This window comes from Rana temporaria, chromosome 6 (genome assembly GCF_905171775.1).
Source record: "Rana temporaria chromosome 6, aRanTem1.1, whole genome shotgun sequence".
NCBI classification, from domain to species: Eukaryota; Metazoa; Chordata; class Amphibia; order Anura; family Ranidae; genus Rana; species Rana temporaria.
Genome location: NC_053494.1, coordinates 56,069,823 through 56,085,650, shown reverse-complemented (window position 1 = coordinate 56,085,650; position 15,828 = coordinate 56,069,823). Strand labels below are relative to the sequence as shown.

The 15,828-nt window shown below is 47.2% G+C and overlaps 1 protein-coding gene across 1 annotated transcript in view; it reads right to left on the bottom strand.

The window, feature by feature from the left end:
* Positions 1-15,828, bottom strand: part of CRYM (crystallin mu) — a 61,309-nt gene that overhangs the window by 29,859 nt on the left and 15,622 nt on the right. Inside the window, exon 5 of the mRNA XM_040356842.1 lies at positions 8,379-8,562. Coding sequence (XP_040212776.1) covers positions 8,379-8,562 — 184 coding nt within the window. The remainder of the gene's footprint in view (positions 1-8,378; positions 8,563-15,828) is intronic.

Sequence of the window (15,828 nt, the reverse complement as noted above, 5' to 3'; positions counted from 1 at the left end):
GCATGATATCCCTGATCCACAATGTTGAGGGGTTAAAGCTTACACCCACTGATAACCAATGCAGGAGGGAGGTTACATAGTACTGCCAATGGCCACCAATATGGATGGATTGTGGGTGTTAAAGGCTAAGCTAAAAAAAAAAAAAAATCTTATTTTCTACTCTGCAGCTGGAGTCTCAGTTCCTCCCACCAGTCAGTAACTGTCTGCCCATATCGGAGATGCCTGGAAGGAGAAATCAATGGACTGGACTACAAGAGCACTCACCAGCACTACTGGCTGGAAGGAGGAATCAATGGACTACAAGAGCACTCACCAGCACCCATGCAGTTCATTAAGACCTATAAGCCATCAGCCCAAAAGGCCAAACGGTACTTTTAGTTCATTCACAGAACTCTGACTGAATGACATAACTGTGTTTTTAAATTCTGACAGTGGGTGCAAGGAGAAGATCCCACACCTTTTTGAAATCATCAGCAACCAGAAGTTACTTTACCACTCTTATGCAGATGACAAACTATATTTTCGCATCTGCAACAAAAAAGAGATTTTTAATACAGCTTACCTGTAAAATCTTTTTCTTGGAGTACATCACGGGACACAGAGCGGCATTCATTACTATATGGGTTATATGGAGTACCTTCAGGTGATAGACACTGGCAATCTCAAACAGGAAATGCCCCTCCCTATATAACCCCCTCCCATAGGAGGAGTACCTCAGTTTTGTAGCAAGCAGTATGCCTCCCAAAATGGTCCCCAAAAGAGGGGTGGGAGCTCTGTCTCCCGTGATGTACTCCAAGAAAAAGATTTTACAGGTAAGCTGTATTAAAAATCTCTTTTTCTTTATCGTTACATCACGGGACACAGAGCGGCATTCATTACTATATGGGATGTCCCAAAGCAATGCTTACAATGAGGGGAGGGAGAACATCTCCAAGACAAAAGGATTTAATTTAGAGATATACTCAAATCATAATAAATCCAACTTAGTTGAGAAAAATAATCTTAAATTTTAAATTTAACTCAAAAAAAGAGGAGCCCCCGGAATCCGAGGGTCTCAAACTGCAGCCTGCAGCACTGCCTGCCTGAAGGCAGTATCAGTATTCCTTCTTACGTCCAACTTGTAGAATTTTGTAAATGTGTGGACAGAAGACCAGGTTGCCGCCTTGCAAACTTGAGCCATAGAGATCTGGTGGTGTGCTGCCCAGGAGGCGCCCCTGGCTCTAGTAGAATGAGCCTTTAATGATACTGGAGGAGGCAACCCCTTCAAGCCGTAGGCCTGAGTGATTAATTGCTTAATCCACCTAGAAATGGTGGACTTTGCAGCTGCCTGCCCCTTCTTGGGCCCATCCGGTAAAATGAACAGCACATCCGTTTTCCGGATCTTCTTTGTAGCTTTAAGATAGGCCTTCATGGCCCTGACAATATCCAAGGTATGCAGCAACCCTTCCTTTCTGGAAGTAGGTTTAGGGAAGAAGGATGGTAATACCAAATCCTGGTTCAAATGAAAACTGGATATAACCTTCGGTAGGAAGGAAGGATGAGGGCGTAGAACGACCCTGTCCTTATGAAAAATAAGATATGGTTCCTTACAGGATAAGGCCGCCAGTTCCGATACTCTTCTTGCGGAAACTATGGCGACCAAAAATACTAACTTCCTTGTCAGTAAAACCAAAGGAATTTCAGCCAACGGCTCAAACGGTTGTTTCTGTAAACTTGACAGAACAAGATTTAAATCCCACGGACAAAGCGGGGATTTAACAGGAGGTTTAATACGTAAGACCCCTTGAAGGAAGGTCTTAACCAGCGAGTGGGTGGCCAGCGGCCGCTGAAACCACACTGACAGAGCTGAGATCTGTCCCTTGATTGTGCTTAATGCCAATCCCTTATCCACTCCTAGCTGGAGAAAACTTAAAACTCTATCGATGGTGAACTTGCGAGGAAGCCAAAGTTTGGACTCACACCAGCCTACATAGGCCTTCCAGACCCTGTGATAAATCACCCTAGAGACCGGTTTCCTGGCTCTGATTAGGGTAGAGATTACTTTCTGAGACAGACCTCTACCCCTGAGAATCAGGGATTCAGCCTCCAGGCCGTCAAATCTAGATGCCGTAAGGCAGGGTGGAGGATCGGACCTTGCGATAGCAGGTCTGGCCTTAGAGGCAGAGTCCAAGGGTCTCCCACTACCATCCTTAGGATTAGTGAGTACCATGCCCTTCTGGGCCATGCTGGAGCTACCAGGATAACTGGTATGTGCTCCACCCGGATCCTGCGCAGCAGGCGGGGTAGTAACTGGAGCGGGGGAAACGCATAAAGCAGTTTGAACTGATGCCAAGGTCAAACCAGCGCATCGGTTCCGCAGGCCATCGGATCCCTTGAGCGGGACATGAACCCGTCTAGCTTCTTGTTGAGTCTCGATGCCATGATATCCACGTCCGGCACTCCCCATCTTTGGCAGAGTGCTTGAAAGACTTGTGGATGCAGAGACCATTCCCCCGGCCATAGAGTCTGGCGGCTTAAGAAGTCCGCCTGAAAGTTGTCCACTCCTGGAATAAATATTGCCGATATGCAGGGCACATGAGCCTCTGCCCATAGGAGAATCAAGCTCACCTCTCTCTGAGCGGCTTGACTCCTGGTTCCCCCTTGGTGATTTATGTATGCCACGGCCGTGGCATTGTCTGATTGAATTCTCACCGGGAACCCCTGCAATTTTGACGTCCAAGCCCTGAGGGCTAGTCGAGCAGCTCTGAGCTCCAAGATGTTGATGGGCAACTGCTTCTCTAGCTTTGCCCAAGTACCTTGGCGAGTGCAACCATCCAAAATTGCTCCCCAGCCCGTCAGGCTGGCGTCTGTGGTCACTATCTTCCAAGCCACTGGGCTGAAAGACTTCCCCTTCAGTAGATTCTGAGGGTCTAACCACCAACACAGACTTTGTCGGACTCTTGATGAGAGCGGCAACGGGATATCCAAGGCCTGTGGCCTTCTGCTCCATGCTGACAGAATGGCTGCCTGCAGGATGCGAGTGTGGCTCTGGGCGTATGGTACCGCCTCGAATGTGGCCACCATCTTGCCTAGTAACCTCATACTTAGGCGAATAGTCGGTTCCTTTTTGCTTAGAACCAGTAGGATGACTTTTCTCGATTTAGGACCCAGCCGAACCTCTCGAGGTATTGGACCGTGAGGGCCACTGCTCGCTCCCAGCCGGGAGACGAGTGATCTATGACTAGGAGGTCGTCCAGGTATGCTAGGATCGTGACCCCTTGGATCCTTAGCTTGGCTAGGATTGGAGCTAGGACCTTCGTGAACACCCGGGGGGCCGTAGCCAACCCGAAGGGAAGCGCCACGAATTGGAAATGACGTGAAGCCACCATGAAGCGTAGATATCTTTGATGTGGCTGATAAATTGGAACATGAAGGTAGGCATCCTTTATGTCTATGGACGCCATGAAGTCGTCCCTTTGGAGTGTGGCAGCTGCTGACCGCACGGATTCCATCCGAAATGAGCGGACCTTTAGGTATGCATTTACCATCTTTAGGTCCAAAATTGGCCTGACATCTCCATTGGACTTTGGGATGATGAATAGGTTGGAGTAGAAGCCCAGCCCCTGTTCCAGGACTGGTACCTCTACTATTACTTCCTGGGAAAGTAGATGATCTAATGCCGATCTTAATGCGGCTCCCTTCTCCGGATCGTTTGGAATCCTCGACTCCTGGAAATGAGGAGGAGGAAACCTTAGGAAATCTAGTTTGTAGCCTGTGGCCACGGAAGACCGTACCCACTCGTCGGGAATGCTGGCTTCCCAAATCTCTGAAAAGAGTCGCAGCCTTCCCCCCACCTTCGTGGGTGGGGGCGCCCCTTCATAAGGTTGGCTTGGGGGCTGGTTTTGCTGGTTTGCGAAACCACTGCCTTTTGCCTCTAACAGCCTGTCCTTGTGATCTGCTGTTGAAGCCGAAGCTTGCTTTTGCAGGAGGCCGTCGATACTGCTTAGTATTAGAGGGCCCCTGCCCAGGGGAATACTGTCGTTTAAACGCAGGCCCCTGAACCTTCTTCTTAGTTGGCAAGAGAGTACTCTTGCCGTTTGAAATGGTCTGAATGTATTTATCTAGGTCTTCTCCGAAGAGTCGTCCTCCATGGAAGGGGAACCCTACCAGGAGCTTCTTGCATGGGGGCTCAGCCTCCCAGCTTTTTAACCATAAGAGTCTTCTCATATGGATAAGGGATAACGATAAACGTGACGCTTGCTGGATAGAATCCTTGATTGCGTCTACCGTAAAACATATGGCCTTAGGGACATCCGAAAATTCTTCTGCCTGCTGAGCAGGAATAAGTTTAAGCATCTGCTTAAATTGATCCGATAATGCTTGAGCAACCCCAATCGCGGCCACAGCTGGCTGTACTACTGCCCCTGCAGCAGTGAAGGAGTTCTTAAGTAGTGCTTCCAAGCGCTTATCAACTGGATCCTTGAACACCTGTATGTTTTCTACAGGGCATGTTAACGATTTGTTAACACATGAGATGGCTGCGTCCACTGCAGGAGTAGCCCATCTTTTGGAAAATTTATCTTCCATAGGATATAGGACAGAGAATCTTTTAGGTGGTAAGAAGATCTTATCTGGCTTGTTCCAATCTTGGAACAAAACTCCCTCTAATAGAGGATGGATCGGAAACACAGCATTGCTTTGAGGCGCCCTCAGTGAGCCCAAAGCTGAAACCGTCGATACCTGGAGATCTGGTACTGGCAAGTTGAATGCCTTATGGACCAAGTCCGACAATCCTTGAATCCACCAGCTCTCCCTCAGGGAGACTGCCCCAGACTCCTCTGTATCCGGATCCTCGATCCCTGAACCTACTTGGTCCTTGTCCAAGAGGTCGTCCAATTCCCCTGAGGAAAGGACCTCCTCCTCTGAGGGTCCGCGCTCGGGCGACGGAGATCTATTCCGCTTACTGCCCCGCATAGCTGCGGCTATCATTTTTCCCATGCTTTTCTGCATCTCTTTTAAAGAGGTGAGTAATACCTCCTCCGTGACCATCTTAGGGTTGGACTGACTCGCGTCAGCTCCAGCCCCAGATCCCGATGGCCCCAAGGCTCCCTGTGGGGAAAGCAGCGGCATAGCTTTGTCCGAGACCTCAGACTCTCTGGGGGAATCCCCACCTCTTGTACCCTCTGACTTGTTTCTTGATGCCATGGTACAATACCGAGGTACACCTGCTACTTATTGGTACCTGGGACTTATAAATAGTTAAATGCCCAAACACCTGTTTGGGGGATAAAAAAATGCTTCCTCTCCCCTAGATGACACTTTTTTTTTCAAAAAAAAATCTTTTTTTTTTTCAAATCTAGGAAAGAAAAAACATTCTGTCCCCCTGAGTAGTATTGCAAGAAAAACTATGAGATGGAAAAGAAACAGCCTATTCCTAGGCTTGAAAACAGTTTTCTGAAGACTGCAATATTCTTTCTGGCCACTGTGTGTCCTCGGCGCCCCGTGCTTGCCGTTCTGGTCTTTCCTCCCCAGTTCCAAAGTATTGAATGAGCTATATGGAACAAACAAGGAAGGGCCGCCCCTTCCTTAAGCCACTGACCCGCCCTTCCCCCCCAGCAATCTCAAACAGGAAATGCCCCTCCCGACAGGGGGGGGGGGGGGATGGGGGGAAGGGAGCCTCTCTGCTCCAGCAAACTGCAGCCTGCAGCCTGGAACCACGAGGAGGTCAGCGTTTTGCCTGCTCTGAGGAGGAAGACTGAATGGAGCATCGCCTGGAGGCTTGCAGGTAAGCACAGCTCTCTGACACACACATACACTTTATACACAGGCCCCACTCAATGCTTTTCCAACACTACAAGGGAGGTCACATCTTATGGGGAATAATACATATAGAGCCATCCTATCTTTATGATATGTGACTGGTTTGCCAGATGCAGTGCATAACTTTAGGCATGTCCCCTGTGACCCCCCAGAAAAAACCTGCTAAGAACCAAGTTCCGCAAGTTTTCCCCTCACTTACCTGCTCCATGCCGCAGGACTTTGCCAAGCAAGAGGCCCAATCTTCCCCCATCTCGGTGGGGATGTCTAGACCTTCAGGCCCTGGGTTCCTATGAAGGATCCACTGTCCTGGGCCCATATAGCACTCTGGCAACAGAAAACATTAGGCACCCAAAGGTTTCTAAGTTCTGGGCCCAGGGTCCAGCTCTCTAAAAAGAAAAGCATTATGGGCTATACCCCAAGGGTTTGGGGTCCGGTTACTGACCACTTTAGCGCTGAGGCTTTTTTGGACAGAACCGGTTAGCTCACCTAATCCCAAGGATGCGGAGGCAAGCTAAACCATGACTAACACCTAAGACACTGGCGTAAAAACTGAGGTACTCCTCCTATGGGAGGGGGTTATATAGGGAGGGGCATTTCCTGTTTGAGATTGCCAGTGTCTATCACCTGAAGGTACTCCATATAACCCATATAGTAATGAATGCCGCTCTGTGTCCCGTGATGCAACGATAAAGAAAAGGATCATCATCTCGGACAAAAGAAATGCCTTTCTTTGATAGAAAAGTGGATGACAAAGAGTTACCTTAAACTCAATGGCTCAAAAACAGAACTTCTCCTGTTTCAGGCCAACCGGAAAAATCATCCCGCAACAACATGGACACCCCCGCCCATTCTGGGTCAATCCATCACCCCCAGCACCAAAGTCAAAAGTCTGAGTCATCTTCGACACCTACATGACAATGGATGCACAAATAGGGTCAATAGACAGCGGATTGCACCATCTGCTGCGCCTACTACGCAGGCTCACCCCCCTTTATCCCGAAAGAAGACATTGCAGTCGTGGTGGGGACACTTCTCAACTCCAGACTTGACTATGCAAATGCCCTCTATCTTGGACTCCCAAAATACCAAATCACTCGTCTGCAAGTCATTCAAAATAGGGCCGCTCGACTTGTGACTGGGAAAAAAACATGGGAATTAATCTCACCTTCGTTGAGATCCCTTCATTGGTTGCCAGTAAAAGACAGAATCACTTTCAAAGCACTCTGTCTAACGCATAAGTGTATTCTGGGAAATGCCCCCCAATATCTATGCGAGAAACTAAAAGCTAACAACACCAATCGCATTCTGCGATCCACCAACCCAAATCTATTCCAGATACCCAAAGCCAGGTACAAGTCCAAAGAACGAAGATTTGCGGTCCAAGGACCCAGACTATGGAACGCTCTACCAACCACAATCCGATTGGAGGTAAACCACCTGGCCTTCAGGAGAAAGATCAAGACCCATCTCTTCTGAGGGCCCAGGGAATGGATACCAAGCGCCCAGAGGCGATTCAGTTCGCATGTGTTGCGCTATATAAGTTTCTCACTCACTCACACCTACTGTCACAGGGAGGGGAGAGGCAGCAGGAGCTGGAACACGCAACATATTCCAAAAGTAAACTTAGGCCCCTTTCAGACGGACGGATAGAATGGTGCTTTTAGCTGCGGATTTTCTACCGCAGCTAAAAGCACACAATGTTTTCCTATGGCCCCATTCACACACAGCGTTTACGTGCGATTTCGTTACATGCGGTTTGGTGCGAATAGAAAAAATAGAATTGAATGCGTCCAGGTGCGATGTAGCGCAGCTATGTGCACATAACCGCAGGTAATCGCAGTCTTTTTTGTCAACTGTGGATAGCAGAAAAGCACAAAACATTGGTAGTGCTTTTTACTTCGGCAAAACAGCCGTCCGTCTGAAAGGGGCCTTATCCTTAAATTAATATTGTCATGGACCACCAAAGCAGAGGTTTCGATAATTTTCACTGACCGTTGTCATTTCATCTACTGACAGTACTGCTGGGATTTATTATTGTAACCACTGGATTGCAGCAGTTTCAATATAGAAATTCAGATGACTAAAATTAGGACTAAACCTAAAAATGTTATTTTAGGTAAAAGACTAGGACTAAAATTCAATTGAAATTTGATATCAGAATTAACAGTGGCCTACAAAACTTGCCTTTATATATAAAAAGGTTACTTGCATTCATTATTAACAGAGAACTGTTAAAGTTTTTATATTTAGGTAATAGGTCATTACAGCCAATCGAGTTTACAGCTTTTTTTTTTGTTTATAATACTAGAGATTTTAGTCGACTAAAATACAGCTAAAACTAAAATGGAATTTCAGTCAAATGCCTGACTAAGACAAAATCCAAATTTGACGTCAAACTGAACACCGACACCATTTCTGGAACTACTGCAGCCACCGACGCCAATGCTTTGCACTCCTATACTTTTATTGTAGGAATAACAAAAGAACAGTTACACCCGCATTCTATTAAAACCTGTAAAAAAAAAAAAAAGAAGGGGAAAAAAAGCATGTTATCAGATTCTTGGTAAAAGAACATGTACCATTGATATGTGCACCCGGCTTGACCCAGTCACCATACAGAACAGGCTCAGTGGACATCATAGCTGTGACAATTACATCAGCACCAGTCACTGCTTCCTGCGGGGTTGAACACACGCGTACGCTTCCTTCCACAGCATTTGCAAATTTTTCAGCATTTTCTCTTGTGCGACTCCAAATCCTGACCTTCAGGGTGAGAGGAGAGAAAGCAAGATATATTTTTAGAGTCTGGCTTATGCTTGAAAAAAAAAGTGATTTACTAGGTCACTGGGGTAGTAATGATAATGCTACAGAATACAGAAAAAAAAAAAAATCTTCCCAGATGTCATGTTCTTCTGTCTAGGAAAGATTACAGCTTATGCTTGGGTAATAGATGAAAATTATCCAGAAAAAATGAACTGCAGCATTTCAAAATTGCAGTTTTTAAAAATCTATTTCTAAAATTGCTGGGAAGACAGTGGAACAAATGCATCTAAACAGCACAAAGTTTTTATAAAAGTTTTATGCCGCGTACACGCGATCATTTTTCGGCATGAAAAAAACTTTGTTTTTAAAAAATGTCATTTAAAATGATCGTGTGTGGGCTTCACATCATTTTTCGGGTTCAGAAAAACGTCAATTTTTTTTTTTCGAACATGCTGCATTTTTTAACAACGTTTTAAACGTTTTAAAAAATGATCGTGTGTGGGCTAAAACGACGTTAGAAACCCCTGCATGCTCAGAAGCAAGTTATGAGACGGGAGCGCTTGTTCTGGTAAAACTACCATTCGTAATGGAGTAAGCACATTCATCACGCTGTAACAGACAGAAGAGCGCAAATCATCTTTTACTAACACAGAATCAGCTAAAGCAGCCCCAAGGGTGGCGTCATCCGCATGCAACTTCCCCTTTATAGTGCCGTCGTACGTGTTGTATGTCACGTGCTTTGCTAGAGCATTTTTTTTAAAACGATGGTGTGTGGGCAACGTCGTTTTAATGATGAAGTTGGAAAAACGTTGTTTTTTCTACATGCCGAAAAATGATCGCGTGTACGCGGCAATACAGTTTTATATATTTGTGCCACTTAATTATTTTAGCAGATGACCTGGTCTAATCAGCAGAACATAAGTATAGTATGTCTTTATATTTAAAGTGGTTTTAAAGGCCGAAGGTTTTTTACCATAAAGGGGAACTCCCCCCTAAAGTGGAACTCCCGCTGATCGGAACCCTCCCTCCCTCCGGTGTCACATTTGACAGGTATTTGCACCCACTTCCAGCCACACAGTTTCGGGTAAACTGCGAGCATGACGTCACCCCCCCAGACCCCCCCCCCCCACCGTTGTGTTCTGGGAACACTCGGCTCCCAGTACACAGCGGGAGCCAATCGGCAGGCGTAGCGCGACTTGCGCATGCGCCGTAAGGAACCGGGCAGTGAAGCCGGATCGCTTCACTTCCTGGTTCCCTCACCAAGGATGGCGGGGGGGCAGAAGAGTGATGAGCGATCGCTCGTCCTCTGCTGCGGAAGGCGCTGGACTCCAGGACAGGTAAGTGTCCTAATATTAAAAGTCAGCAGCTGCAGTATTTGTAGCTGCTGGCTTTTAATATATTTTTTTAGCGGACATCCGCTTTACTGCATCCTCTACATTAAAGTGTTTCTACACCCAGTAATATGAAAATAGTTAATCCCCCCCCCCCCAGCTTCTACGGGCCAGTTCACACCAGACGCAGTTCCGTGTGCTTTTTTTTCCTGCACAAAATGCAGTTTCTGCACTGGAAACGGACTGCATGGTGTGAACTAGAGCCAATTAGAGCCATTGCAATACATGGAAAACACTGCATGCATTTTCAGTGCAGAAAAAACCCCCGTTAGACTTACCGGTAACGGTATTTCCAGGAACCTTCCAGGACAGCTACTTGAGAGATGAATGGCTCCGTCCTCTACAGGAAACACAAATCAGATACAATTTAAAAGGCCCCTCCCATTCCTCTGACCCTTAGTTGTTCAGAAGATCAAGTAAACCTCCACAAAAAGTGCACTCGGCAGAGGAAAAAATAGAAAACATAAAAAAAAACACCACCACCAGGTAAACAAGGTCGACCAGTGAAAAGTGGAATAGGGTGGGAATATAGACGCTGTCCTGGAAATGTCGTTACCGTCAAGTCTAACAGGGGTTCCCCCCTCACCTTCCAGGACAGCTACTTGAGAGTATAGGCAAGATACTATACCTTAGGGAGGGACGACAGCCTGAAGCACTTTCCTACCAAAAGGAGAGGTCCTGGCTGGAAAGCATCTGAACTCTATAATGTTTTACAAATGAATGAGAGGAGGACCAAACAGCAGCTTTAGAAATGTCTTCCCAATATTGCCCCCGCTCTTTCTGTCCGTGACATAGCCATGGATCTCGTTGAATGAGCCCTAATTCTAGAAGGAGGGATACGACCTGACACTTTGTATGCTTCACAAATAGCTTCCCTAATCCACCTAGCAATAGAGCTTTTAGACCCCTTCTTGGGGCCACTGAACAATGCCAACAGCTGGGAGGAACTTCTAAACCCACTGGATTTCTCTAGGTAACGCAGAAGTCATCTCTTTACGTCTAAAAGACTAAGGGGCAGATCCACAAAAAAATTACGCCGGCGTATCTATTGATACGCCGGTGTAATTTCAAAATTCCCGCGTCGTTTCTTTGTTTTGAATCCTCAAAAGAAGAAGATACGACGGCATCTCGGCTAGATCCGACAGGCGTACGTCTTCGTACGCAGTCGGATCTTAGATGCAATTTTTCGGCGGCCGCTAGGTGGCATTTCCGTCGAAATCCGCGTTGAGTATGCAAATTAGCTATTTACGGCGATCCACGAACGTACGTCGGGCCGGCGCATTTTTTTCCGTCGTTTGCGTTCGGCTTTTTCCAGCGTATATTTAAAGCTGCTATATGGTGGCGTACTCAATGTTAAGTATGGCCGTCCTTCCCGCGTACAATTTTGAATTTTTTGCGCCGTTTGCGCAAGTCATTCGCGAATCACAGCCATTTGAATTCTGCGCCCTTACGCCGCGAGAGATACACTACGCCGCCGTAACTTACGGCGTGGATTCGTTGTGGATTCAAACTAAAAAAGATAAGTTACGGCAGCGTAGCGTATCTTAGATACGCTGCGCCCGGCGCAGATGTATGTGGATCTGCCCATAAATCTTTCCTCCGCATTCTTGGGAGAGGTACAGAAACTAGGCAGGATTACTTCCTGGAACCCATGAAAGTTAAAAGATACTTTGGGAATATAGAAAGCATCAGGCCTAATCACTACCCTGTCCTCTAAAATCCTCAGGAAGGGGTCTTTACAGGAGAGGGACTGCAGATCAGAAATCCTTCCTGACGTAATAGCCAAAAGGAAGGAAATCTTCAAGGAAATTTCAGGAAAGCCTCATGCAAACGCTCAAAAAGGAGCCCTTGTTAGAGCATTTAAACACTAATGACAGATCCCAAGGAGGCACATGTTTGATGACCTTGGAAGCATGTCTAGATCTGACTGAAAGGAACCTCCTGACTAAAGGATCTTCCCCTAGTTTCCGGTCTGAAAACAAAGACAGGGCCATGACCTGAACCCTAAGGGTGCTGACAGATAGTCCTTTCTCTACTCCTTTGTGCAAAAATTCCAATATACAGTGGGTGGAAAAAGAATCTAAACCGGATTTCCTTTGCCAGGAAATAAAACTTTCCCATATGGCTGTCCAGGATAGTTTGAATAACCTTCTCTGAACACCCTCTCAACTCTAAGATGCGCCGCTCAGCCTTCAGGTCTGAGGGCCTGTAGGCAACACTGGTCCCTGATGGAGTAGATCCTTCTGATCTGGTAGGGGCCAGGGAAGATCCACAGAGAGGGCCTTCAGAGAGGAAAACCAACGCCTCCTGGGCCACCAGGGGGCAATCAGAACCACTTCTGCCCAATCCTGAATAATTTTCTGAACTATCAGAGGTAAGAGGGGAAAAGAAGGGAAGGCGTAGGCCAGAGCAAAATCCCACAGGAAGGAGAGAGCATCTATCCCCAAGGACCCTGTTTCTCTCTCCAATGAGAAGACTGCGGGCAGTGATGTACCTCCCAACAGCTGGAACTGATGCTCACTCTGCTCAGTCCACCAGCGTATTCTCTGATCCCCTGATGTGGACTGCCCTGATTGAAGGGACATTGATCTCTGCCCAGGACAGAATTTGCTGCTTCAGAAGTGACTCCGAACGAGTGCCCCCCTTGCTTGTTCAGGTATGCCACCGTTGTGGCATTGTCTGAGAAAACCAACAGGTCTCTTGAATAGACCCTCTCTTGCAGAGCCAAGAGAGCTCTCCCTACAGCTAGTAGTTCCCTGAAATTTGAAGAGCGGTCTGCCTCCTCCGGCGACCAAGCTCCCTGGGCCTGCCAGCCCTGAGAGTGCGCACCCCAGCCCCACAGACTGGCGTCTGTGGTAATTTTTACTGGAGCATGTTGCGCCCAGTTCTTTTCTCCCTGCAGGTGTTCCTGCTGCTCCCACCAAGAGAGATTGAGAAAATCCTCTTGGCAGCTGCGCCAGCTGATCTAGAGAACCCTTCCTGCGATCCCAATGGCGTATAAAAAAACGCCTGAAGGGGTCTGGAGTGTAATTGGGCCCATGGCTGCAGTCATTAACCCTAATAACTGCATGATACGCAGAAGAGAAGTCTGCGGGAGCAATTTGAAGGCCTGCATGGAGAGAAAAAGTTTCAAAATGTTCTCCATGGGAAGAAAAATCTTTTGGGGAACAGGGTCTATTAGATAACCCAGGAAAAGTATGCTCTGGGAGGGCACCAGACAAGACTTCGGTGTGGTTGACTTTCCACCCCAGTTTCTGAAAGGTCCGCAAAAGATTTTCTGGAACAGGAGATATAACCCCTCCGTTTCCCACACGGAAACTAGATTTAACATGGCTTTCCGTCTCTCTTGGTCTCCCGGCAGATGGGTAAGAAAAAATCTCTTGGGGGGGGGGGGGGTAGGAGAAGACTCTTGAATTCCAACCTGTAACCCCTTTCCAATATCTGAAGAATAAAGGAATTGTCGGAAATCTCTGCCCATTCTTTGACGAAATGGGACAACCTTCCCCCTACCAGTATTCTGGCGTCACTGGGGATTCTTGGAAGGGGCTGAAGGAGCAAGAAGAGTCCCCCTCTTTTGCTTATCTTTGTTAAAAGACCACTTTTTCAACGCCTGATGCCTGTTTGTTTTAAAATTAACCTTGTTCTGGAAACCGCAAAAAGCCTTCCAATTCTGTGGCTTATTCTTTTGAGAAGAAGGGAACCGTTTACTCTTCTTAGAGGAACGTGCTAGGACCTCCACCAAGAAGGAACTGAATAAGAACTTGCCTTCAAAGGGAATGCCGCAAAGTTTGTTTTTGGAGGCAAGGCCCCCCTCCCAAGATTTAAGCCAGATAGCCCGTCTGGCTAAATTAATGAGCGCAGAAGACCTAGCTGCAGCTTTCACAGAGACTGCAGCTGCAGCAGCCAAGAAGGCCACTGATTTGGCAAGGAGTGGGAGAGACTCCCTAATCTCCTCTTTGGGGATGTCGGATAAGAGAAGATTATCCAGACGCTGAACCCATACATCCAAATTATTAGGCACACAGGTGGATGCTACAGCTGGACCCAATGATAAAGCTAAAGCATCCCAGGCCTTATGCAGCAAGGAGTCGGCCTTCCTGTCCATTTTCTCTTTAAGGAACCCCGAGTCTTTAAAAGACAGGTCTGGCCTCTTGGATACCTGTGATAGAGGGGCATCCAGCCTAGGTCATTTAAAGAAAATTCCCTCAAACTCAGACTGAAAAGGAAATCTTCTTTTGTGCCCTTTAGACTGGAACAACCTCCTCTCAGGTTCCTTCCACTGTGAAAAAAATCATATCCCTAAGTGACTGGTGCACCAGAAAAGTTCTCGATTTCTGCCCCTGAAGACCCCTATACATTTTATCCTGTACAGATTGGATTTGCTGTGGCATCTCAATCTGTTCCGAGGTATATATTGACTTGACAAACTTTTAAATATCTTCCACTGGAAAAAGATACTTAGAGCTACCCGCCTCCTCCTCTGATGCGGAATCCCCATCAGATCAAGAGCTTGGGATCTCCCCTTCTTCTAGATCAGAAGTATAGTGTGAACTAATGGTCTCAGACACTAACGGAGGAAGGGGTCTAGCTGAGCCTGAAGGCTCTTGAGCTGAACTAGATGAGGAAGGTCCTAGCCCTGCTACTCTCATTAAAAAGGACCGAAAGGAGCCTACAACCTCCTTCATAGAAGACATTAACTTTCAAAGAGGCAGTCTCTGACCTAGCCATAGATGGAATACAATTCTCACAAAATAGTTTTTTTTATAACTATCAGAAAGCCTGGCCCTACAGTTTCCACATTTTTTTCACTGGTTTGGCCTAGAAAAAAAACAAAGCAGAAACAAGTGTCATACAAAAAAAAAAAAAGGTCCCCTGCTGTATACCACAGACAAGGGCTTACTTGGAGGCAGTATATGGGACCCGAAGGCTGCCGCTGGTTCAATCCGAGCGGGTGCTCCATCCTCAGACCTGTCCTCAAGCTCAATAATGTGAGTAGAGGTTGGCCAGAGAGATAGGCTGCTGTCATCCTGATAAAATGCGCCTGTCCGGTGATTCAGCAGACTGTTGCCCCAGGCAGCATGTCCTCAGTGTATCACACCATGTTCCTTCTAAACACGGCACAGGGAAGTGCGTCATGTGACTTCCGGTTCCGGCGCCATCTTGTCGCATCACCGGAAGTCCTCCAACTCTATCTTGGTACACCTTGGGGGAAGCATGAGGACGACAAGGTTTCTACACAGGCAGAGCTGGGGAAAAACCTGAAGGAAGTTGCCACTACTTTCACCAGGTAAGCAAGTACCTCCAAAATAGGGAACCCTTCTGGCAGAAAGTACAGGGACTAACACCCAGGACTTGGCCACAACCAGTACTGGATGATGCCAGAGAAGGGGGGTCCGCCAACCACAGTTACCAGACCTAAGGAAAAAACGTGTCGGTGCTCCTGGAGGGTCTGGAAACACAAAACAACTGAGGGTCAAAAGGAAAGGGAGGGGCCTTTTAAATTGTATCCAATTTGTGTTTCCTGTAGAAGGAGCGGAGCCAATCATCTCTCAAGTAGCTGTCCTGGAAGGTGAGGGGGGGAAAATGCACACAAACCTGTACGGAACTGCGTCTGGTGTGAACTGGCCCTTAATCTTTTTACATTAAAAAGATCAAGGTGAAAAAACATCAGACGATTACCGGCCCCCCCAGCCCCCCATTTTACTTACCTGAGCCCTGGAAAGTCCTGTGCTCAATTGTTGCCTGGGTTTCTCGGCTCTTCATTGTATAGATTAATAGCAACGCAACCATTGGCTCGCGCTGCTGTCAATCAAATCCAATGACGCGGGTTCCAGGGCCGAGCCTTGCAATTGGTGGCTATTGATGCCGAATGCAG